Source organism: Channa argus, chromosome 11 (genome assembly GCF_033026475.1).
Source record: "Channa argus isolate prfri chromosome 11, Channa argus male v1.0, whole genome shotgun sequence".
Lineage (NCBI taxonomy): Eukaryota > Metazoa > Chordata > Actinopteri > Anabantiformes > Channidae > Channa > Channa argus.
The window spans coordinates 27,226,322-27,236,499 of record NC_090207.1 but is presented as its reverse complement, the minus strand read 5'-3'; the positions used below and the strand labels follow the sequence as shown (position 1 = coordinate 27,236,499).

The following is a 10,178-nucleotide window of genomic DNA, read 5'->3' as shown; positions in this document are numbered from 1 at the left end:
GACAGAAGTTCAAAACACACACTCATCAACAGAAAAGCAAAAGAGTCTCACAACATGGCGCACAAATTTTTTTTATATTTTTACTCTATAACCAAACTATTATTCCTGAGATGTCATGCGACAGACCTGCAGGATTTGTGACACATCACAAATTTACAAGTGTATTGTAACTGTATACATGATAAGACAAAATATTACATTTACATACTATTGTTCTTTCCAGTGTCGTGGTAATTTCACAGTGCCCCACCCTATTTAAAATAAATGAGGGGGCATTAGAACTAGCTCTTAATATAATGCACCCCAGTATGACTCCACCAACCACTAGGACCTTTCTGCTTAAAAAGTTTCAACTTAAAACCTGAGAAATTATAACCTTGTCAAAGTAGAATTCATCATTCATTTATTCATGCTAGAGCTGCTGCATTTGGACTGTATCATATTGTGCAGGTGTGCAAATGAAGTGGCCAGTAAGTGTATATCCAAAAAGGCGATACATCCTCGCAAAAAGAAACAGAGACAATTAGAATTCTCAAAGTTTATTATATGTAATTAACATTTTAAGAAGTTCAGCAAAGCCTAAAGTTTTTAAGCAATGATGAGGACTTAGAATTCTGTAACACAAGCCCAAGTTGAAAGGTTCTAATGGAAAGTACTGGGTTTTCAGTCTCGTTCAGTTTAGTATTATGCAACAACACAGACATGTTTTTTGCATAATCTATTTTGTTTTAATATGTCTCTGATTTTCTTGAATTGTACCACTAATGGGCATTTACACCTGTCATGTTCTGGAAGACGCATAGGCAATAGCCAGTGAAAGATTAAGAAGCAAGGGACAAGATGAAATACAAATGCTGGACCTCAACATTTTGTGTGTCAGTGCATAACAGACATATTGTTTACTAGACCTGCACTGCCAACAAGAAGAATTTAGCTTTAAAGGAGAGTTCCCTGTTCCTAAATTCAGCTAACTGATCTAAACTTATTCTTTTTCTTAAACTGTGCCCTCAACTATCATGCATGATGACATGTTACTGATTGGCCGTCATTTCCGAATCGCTTCTGTTTGAATTGTCTCCATGTCCAATCCTGAGAGACTGGAATGCATCTCGAAAATTTTGTGAACCAAAACAATACAACAGTGGATCCAGGCAGCTGTTGACTCCTGCTAAAATCCAGGATGCATAATACGCGGTCTCGATCTGCAGAAGAACCTGGCATTGTTGAGGGTAGTACTTCTTTAATACTACTCCCAAAGTGCGAATCACATTGAGAGGGAGGAAACACAGCGCGAATATCATCAGACACAAGCCGATCATCCTCTGAGACCTCAGCTTGACCCTCAGACCTTTAGCTGTACTTATGTTGAGACGAGTTAAGGTGTTTGCAAGGCGGCCATAGCAGACAGCAGACACAAAAAAAGGAAGTAAAAAGCCAAAGATGAACAGAATGAAGTTAATGACAAAGTAAGCATTTGTCAGGTTCTTCTGATGAATGGAGAGGCATTGGCTGTTTCTACCCTCTTTACTAGGAGGAAGTGTAAACGCATAGATCAGAGACTGTATCAGTAGCAGACACCAAACTCCTGCACATAGCTTCCTGACAAAATCCTTCCGTTTCATGCAGGAGCTTCTGTTGAAGTGTACAACGGCTGTGTACCGATGGATGCTGATGAGAGTGAGAAATATGGTGCTTCCATAGAAATGTGAACTGAGCAGGGTGATCTTAACTTGGCAAAGGAACCGACCAAAGGGCCAGTCATTGCCCATTGCAAAGTACACTGCCATCATGGGAGTGACTGGAGTTGCGATGGCATCGCTGAGAGCCAGGTGGAACTGTAGTGTGGTTCCAGATGTCCAGCAGGGTAACCGGCAGCAGAAGACATAGAGACTAAAGGTGTTGAGAAGGAAGCCCAACAAGAAGACCAGGCACAGCAAAACAGTGATGCACACATGCTGGTTCTCCCCCAGGCAAGACCCAGTGTCATTGCTGCTGTTCCCAGTCTGTGAGGAAACCACCAGAGGCTGCATCTTCTTAAAGATGGTCTTGTTTCTTACAGCTGTGGGAAAAGAACAGACAGCTCACTTCCAGTTGTGCAGTGTGATGAACAACAAAGACCCTTCCAATACAATATCCATAAAATAAATAAAACTTTCACACACACAAAAGATCATCTTAACCTTTAAAAAAACAACTGTTGTTGGTATGGTTAAGGAACTGAGAAATCTAGCCCATAAACACAGAGATTGCACACTACATCACAACAGTTCCCCAAAGTGAGGTTTTCTGACATTTTAAATCTGTTGTGGTGAGACTACATGGATATCTGATTAACAATTAAAATTATATTTACTTTATTTAATCACATTATTTATTTAATCAAACCAATCTTTGAGCCTTCTTGACCTGCATGGCAGCATCTCTACTCAGGTACAGTAACCGGTTAATTTAAAATGGTGTCTATTTATAATTAAATATTATATGATCCAGATCACAAAAATATTTTTATATGTAATATCCAATTTAAAAAAAAAACAATGGAGCTAGCTGATGTTAGAACCATTTTCTTAAGAGATAAAAACCTGTTGTTCAAAGCTGTTAATCTACTTAAACAGTTTTCATCTTTAAATTTCATTTAATCCAACTGTGAGTATATGTCTGATTATGTTTGTGAAAATATGCTAATATTAAATGTCCTGTGAAGAACACACGTAAGTATTAGGGCATTTTTTAAAATTAAGAACCCAACTGAATTTTGCTGAAAGGATTTAAAAAAAAAAAAAAAGTTGGGTTCCAGGTGTAAATTAGACAAGATTCTGATTTACCCATAACTGGACCCCCTAGATACAAGTGTATTTATAATAAAATCCTTTCAACACATTCACAACACACAGGTGATCTCCATTAAACTTAGTAGGTAATTATTACAAAGTACACAGTTAGCACATCTTATGTCTTTGGGGAGTAAAAATGTCATCCATAAAGTTTACACACGTGTGGCTGCAGCAGTGTCTCGTGTGATAGTGTGTCAGTAACTACGTCATGACTATTAGCTGTAAGTGGTAAAAGAGAATTTGTCGTGAGTTAAAGCTTTTATAACAAGCCATTTTGTATTATAATTGCAGTCATACACTGTTCAGTATTATTGACTCATTGTATAGATGTATTATTTTTTTGTGCTGTTTTCATCAGTAACTAAACACTGCCTTTTTGTTTTACTTCTGTTTTATGACTTATGTCCAATTCTAGTGAACGTCGAAACATTTTATGTTTGATGAATATTATCACTTAAATATTTGAGCTGCCTCTATCCAATTCCCATTTTAAAAAGTCAACCTGTCCATCGTGCTGGAACAGTCCATCAGACCACCTTCTTTGCTGTACTTCTCTACTTTTAGGGTGTCCTAATAACTCCCTAAAAAGCCTTCAATTAATTCAAAATGCTGCAGCAAGAGACTGGAATTAGCTACAGCATTTCTCCTTCGTTAGCTTCTCTCCACTGGCTTCCCATAAAACCCTGCTTCTTACATACCTTGGTCTTAATGGTCAAGCTCCATCATATTTAAAAGACCTCATAGTACTATATTGTCCGATTAAACCACTGGGTCTCTAAATGCAGACGTACTTGTGGTTCCCCGAGTTTCCAAAAGTTGAATAAGAGGCGGAGACTTTAGATATCAGGCTCCTCTACTGTGGAACCAGCTCCTAGTTTTGATTCGGGAGGCAGACGCCCTGTCTACTTTTAAGACTAGGTTTAAAACCTTCCTTTTTGATAAAGCTTAAAGATGCTCAGTCAACCTGAACTAGCTCTCAGTTAAGAGGATATAAGTTTAGACTGTTGTATTACTGTAAAATGAGCTCTTCTCTCTCTATATATGTATATGCCACTACTACATATCATTAGTGTGATTGCTGAAAGCAATCACACTATTGTTGTTTCCAGTATTTAATTTTATTATTATTATTATTATTCCGGATTCTTCCGTCCGTTTTTCGGCATGCTAAAAGTCCTAAGTGCTAAAAGCTGTAAACATGGTTCCAACTGTAATATGTTCAGCATGGTTGGGAGAGGTGTGCTATTACCCTGTGTGCTGATAGCTAATGTACTGTAATTATTATGAATATTAATATGAATTTTTTTTTGAATGGAAAGTCTATGGGAGTGATGTTTAAACTGCAATATCTCAAAAACTACACATGGTAGCATGATGCAGCTTTGTGGGATGCTGTCCCATGATGAAGTGCTTCACATGTTACAGCGTGAGCTCCATAGCGCCACCGTGTGGTCAGCTATCAGCATGTTTTTGTGCGTTTTTTGACACGCTACTACTCCTACACGCTTACAGCTAGAAACATGGTTCCAACTGTAATATGTTAAGTACAGTTAGGAGAGATGATGTATTACTCTGTGGGCTGACAGCTGATGTACAATAATTGTTATGAATATTTGTATGATTTTTACTTTGCATTGCCGTCTATGGGAGCAATCTTCACATAGCTATATCTCCTAAACTACACGTGATATTGTTATGAAACCTTGTTTACTACTGTCCCATGATAAAGTGCTTCACATGTTACAGCGTGGGCTCTCTAGCGCCACCGTGTGGTCAGTTATCAGCATGTTTATGTTAGTTGTTTTGACATGCTACTAGTCCTACACGCTTACAGCTAGAAACATGGTTCCAACTGTAACATGTTAAGTACAGTTAGGAGAGTTGATGTATTACTCTGTGGGCTGACAGCTGATGTACAATAATTATTATGAATATTTGTATGATTAGTTTTTTGCCGTCTATGAGAGCAATCTTCACATGGCTGTATCTCGGAAACTACACGTGATATTGTTATGAAACTTTGCCCCATGCTGCCCCATGATGAAATGCTTCACATGTTACAGCGTGGGCTCTCTAGCGCCACCGTGTGGTCAGTTATTTAACTCGTTTTTTAATTCAAAAACATTTTTTTTTTCTTTCTGATTTCACTTCTATATTGTACAGGGCCTTTAGTACTACCACTGGCGGCCGTTCGCGGTACTGCAACTGTTTTGATCTTTTTTTTTTAAGCTAATGCAATGACTGACTTGAATGAAACTTTACAAATATGTGCAGGACACTGCCCTGAACACGCGTGTTAAACGTTTATCCACTGGGGGGCGCTATTGTAGGTGTTTTTTTTTTTTGTATTTTATCCTCAGAACTTCATGAGTGTTGAGAGGGCAAGATGGCAACAGGTGATTCCTTTGGACAGGCTGCCATCTGCTGGAGAGTTGGTGAATAGCAATTGAAAACTTCTTCATTGTTTCATGTGCTTTCACTAGTTGTTCAATATTTTAAAAAACTACACATGCTACAGTGTTGCCTGTCGCTTCTACAACGTTCAGAGCTGCAGATTCGGCGATGGCTGCAGCAGGTGCGGCGGCTGGCTTTCAGCAATCACACGCATTTTCTGTAGGAAATGCCCATTCTAGTTATTATTATTCCGTATTCTTCCGCCCGTTTTTCGGCGTGCTGTAAGTCCTGAATGCTAAAAGCTGCAAACATGGTTCCAACTGTAATATGTTAAGCATGGTTGGGAGAGGTGTGCTCACTACCCTATGTGCTGTCAGCTAATGTACTGTAATTATTATGGATATTAATATGATATTTTTTTTGAATGGAAAGTCTATGGGAGTGATCTTTAAACTGCAATATCTCAAAAACTACACATGGTAGCATGATGCAGCTTTGTGGGATGCTGTCTCATGATGAAGTGCTTCACATGTTACAGCGTGGGCTCTATAGCGCCACCGTGTGGTCAGATATCAGCCTGTTTATGTGCGTTTTTTGACATGCTACTAGTCCTACACGCTTACAGCTAGAAACATGGTTCCAACTGTAATATGTTAAGTACAGTTAGGAGAGTTGACGCATTACTCTGTGGGCTGACAGCTGATGTACAATAATTGTTGTGAATATTTGTATGATTTTTTTTTTGCATTGCCGTCTATGAGAGCAATCTTCACACGGCTGTATCTCGGAAACTACACGTGATATTGTTATGAAACCTTGATTACTACTGTCCCATGATGAAGTGCTTCACATGTTACAGCGTGGGCTCTATAGCGCCACCGTGTGGTCAGATATCAGCATGTTTATGTTAGTTGTTTTGACATGCAACTAGTCCTACACGCTTACAGCTAGAAACATGGTTCCAACTGTAATATGTTAAGTACAGATAGGAGAGTTGATGTATTACTCTGTGGGCTGACAGCTGATGTACAATAATTAGTATGAATATTTGTATGATTTGTTTGTTGCCGTCTATGAGAGCAATCTTCACATGGCTGTATCTCGGAAACTACACGTGATATTGTTATGAAACTTTCAGGAAAGCTGCCCCATGATGAAATGCTTCACATGTTACAGTGTGGGCTCTCTAGCGCCACCGTGTGGTCAGTTATTTAACTCGTTTTTTAACTCAAAAAAATTTTTTTTTTCTTTCTGATTTCACTTCTATATTGTACAGGGCCTTTAGTACTACCACGTGCGCCACCTGGCGGTCGTTCGCGGTACTGCAACTCACTAGTTGTTCAATATTTTAAAAAACTACACATGCTACAGTGTTGCCTGTCGCTTCTACAACTTTCAAAGCTGCAGATTCGGCGATGGCTGCAGCAGGTGCAGCGGCTGGCTTTCAGCAATCACACGCATTTTCTGCAGGAAATGCCCATTCTAGTTATTATTATTATTATTATTATTATTATAGCTCGTTTTTCGGTCGCTATCTAGTCCTAGACGGTTTGTCGTAGAAACTTCGTTCCACTTCCTAAACGTAGGTCCCTTTTAGGACAGGGGTCGTATTACTTTTCTCATTAATAACTTTTATACTTTTTATTATATTTCACTTTTTATGAACTTTTTTTCCCATAGAAAATGAATGGAAGGCACTTAAAATTTCCCTTCAACTTGCCACTTTTCATCTGCCTCTTGTGTCGTCATACTTTGGAGTAGAAACTTCATTTAAAGTTTATACGGGTCTAGTCCCTTTCAACTTTTTCTGGGTGGATCAGCTTCTTTCTATCTTTTATACTTTTTGAATAATCGCAGTTTTAGTTTTAGGCAACTTTTGGAGCTTTTTCAACTTTTCCATTAGTGTGTATTGCGGAATGTTGGAGCAGCTAGAGTGGGTGACATCACACGCACTCTAACTTTTCAGCTTCCACTTGTAGCAACTTTTTTCCTTCTTTTCCTTCTTTCCTTCAGTCAACTTTAATCTTACATAAACAAACTATACATCAGAATGTAGGTATTTTTGTCTTCTTTCAGTAAATGTAACTCTCATAGTGACAGGACTGATGGTTCTTTCTCCAAGTGTCCAGAAGCAGAGAGAGTGCCGGCTGAAACTCCCATTGGAGCCCATTATAACAGAGGTTCTTAAATTCTAATCAAATCACAAACGGGGGCTGTTTTAAAATCGCCACCACGCCTTCATTTTATGGAGTATCTTCAAATAAAGTACATCAGTGTGTTCATTGAAGCCTTTTGTCACTCACAGTTTTTGAATTGTTTCGATAGGACTAATACTTTTTCATATTTTGAGCATTTTGCGAGGCATAGTCTCAGTACTTTCCCAGCCTGCCTTTGCATTTGGCTCACATGACTCAGCAGGCAGGCAGCGGGCAGCAGTCATTGTCATGGTAACGGACACAGCTGCATGACGTCATGTAATCAGCCTCAGAGCTGTGTCCACACACTTTACCTGAGTTTTTCTCCCTCAACATACACAGTGGAGACACACACAGACACACACCCTCACAGACAGGAAATACCCTTTCAAAATAAAAGCCTTTCAGAATATTTTATCCACTTTTTAGCATTTAAATGCTAAAATGACTTTGTGGTGAAGTTTCCCTACACACACACCCTCACATACAGGAAACACACTTTCAAAATAAAAGCCTTTTATCATTCTTATTTTAATTATTTAGCATTTAAATGCTAAAATAAGTTTGTTTTGAAGTCTCCCTACAGTGGACACACAAACTACCACACAGACACAGACAGGAAACACACTGTCAAATTAAAAGCTCTTTTCAACTTTTTTTTTTTCAACAGTTTTTCAGCATTAAAATGGTTCCTTCATTTCTAAGTAGTTACTTCTAGCTTTTTTCTTTACACTTTAATAGCAACTTTTTTACTTTGCTTCTTTTTTTGTTTCTTTTAACTTTGGGAATATTTACCTTTTCCTTTGTTTATTACTACTTCTTTCCACTTTTGTTAATCAAGTTGTTGCTTTTTCACTTCTTACTTTTTTCTTTACACTTTCAATAGGAACTTTTTACTTTGCTTCTTTTTCTGTTTCTTTACACTTTAAATATCAACTTTTTACTTATTTACTTCCTCCATTGTTACTTTCTACTTTTTTTCTTTTCTGAATTCAACTTTTCCTGGGATTTTGGATTTTTTCCTTTTCTTGTCATCTTCTTCTTTCTCTTTTTGTTTGTATTATCTCTCTTCAGCGTTTGCGGCTTTGAACGTACAAACGCCTCTGCTCTCAGCAGCTTCTGAGCGGTCGGCCTCTACTGGGCGACTTAACAGCTCTCCCACGTAATTTCCTTGGAAATTGCCTTTTCTAGTTAACTTTGTGACTTCTCTCTCATGTATATGTGCTTCTCCCTCTCTGTCCATTTCTGCAAGTGTCCCAATGCTTTGGAGTTGTGTGTTTTCCAGCGTGCAGCTACTGGTCCTACCAACCTACCCAATGTTTTGTCCTTGCTCTTTTCTCTCTCCACTCACCCCAACCGATCAAGGCGGATGGCCACCCAGCCTGACCCTGGTTCTGCTGGAGGTTTCTTTTGTAAAGGGAGTTCTTCCTGAAGAGCGATTTGGTGGGTTTCCTCTACATACTTGTATAGTCTTGACTTTATTATGTAAAATGTCTTGAGATGACTTTGTTGTGAATTGGCACTATATAAATAAAGTTGAATTAAATTGAAATTAAAGGGTAGGTTACTTGTTTTATTTGAATGGATTGTGCATTTGAATGTGTTTGAGCTCCTTTCCTCCTCTCGTCACTCTCTTATCTCACCCCACATTTATACATCACCACTGTATGACATTAACTTTGTGTGTTCTTTCTCCCGTAGTTGTCTTTCTCCCTCTCTCTGTCCCTTTCTGCAGGTGTCCCCTGTGTTTTCCAGTGTGCAGCAACTTGTCCTACTAACCTGCCCAATGTGTTGTTGTACCTATTGTTGCTCTGGATTAGTCTTTCAGTACACCCCTGATCATTCAGTGTTTGGTCCCACTTTGCAGGAAAACTTCCTGCACCAACACTTTCACTTCTAACAGTGTTAAGGAACTGAGAAATTAATGATAAATGGTCTGCACTTTTATAGCACTTTTCTACCCATCAACGCGCTTTACACTGCTTCTTATTCACCCATTCATACTCACAATCATACACACACACATACGCCGATGGGGGAGCTGCTATGCAGCTGGCCAACGCACACCAGGCGCAACTAAGTTGGGGTTCAGTGTCTTGCTCAAGGACACTTGGACTTGTGACCGGAATAGCCAATAGGGGATGGAGGACTGGTATCTCATCTATACACTGTCTATTCATTATATGGAAATTATATAGACATTACGCTCAGGGAAAAAAAACCTGTCATGTTCAATTATAGTAATGTACTAAACATGTACTGAATGTTTCTACACCATTCTTTACTTACAATATTTAACAAATATTATATACTTTTAAGTATTATCAAAGTCAAAGTATTAGGCATGCAAACATAGACATATGTCCTGTACATATACTTTAGAAACGTGTGCAAAATAACATCCAGAAAATAGGAAAATTGTTTAAGGAAAGAAAATGCCCAGAGATCTTACCAGACTTGTTGTGTTCCTTGCATTGAGACCAGTAAAACACCTTGTTTCTCTTTCACACTGCCAAGGGAGTTACCCAGTGAGGCCTAAAGACACCGCACTTCTGTTTTAGCTCAGTTCTTCTCATCTAGTGAAGGAATTGAGAGGAGCTGCAGTGTGGTACTGCATCTTTTTATTTTGTCTGGAACAAACTGTAACACCACTTTGTACTGTTAACTATTTATTTATGGCTTTATTTATGCACTACTGACATGCTTCAAATGTACTGTAACACACTGATAGTCATATTATATATGAAAATAATGT

General features: G+C 38.6%; 1 protein-coding gene across 1 annotated transcript; it reads right to left on the bottom strand.

Annotated features, from left to right (window-relative positions):
- Positions 1-164: 164 nt before the first annotated feature.
- On the bottom strand, positions 165-10,107 carry LOC137136386 (P2Y purinoceptor 2). Its single transcript, XM_067521692.1, has 2 exons — positions 9,876-10,107; positions 165-2,059 (listed from the first exon to the last, which is right to left on the bottom strand). Exon 2 carries the CDS (start codon positions 2,028-2,030, stop codon positions 1,032-1,034), a length of 999 nt encoding a protein of 332 aa, XP_067377793.1. The 5' UTR covers positions 2,031-2,059; positions 9,876-10,107; the 3' UTR covers positions 165-1,031.
- Between the last annotated feature and the right edge of the window lie 71 nt (positions 10,108-10,178).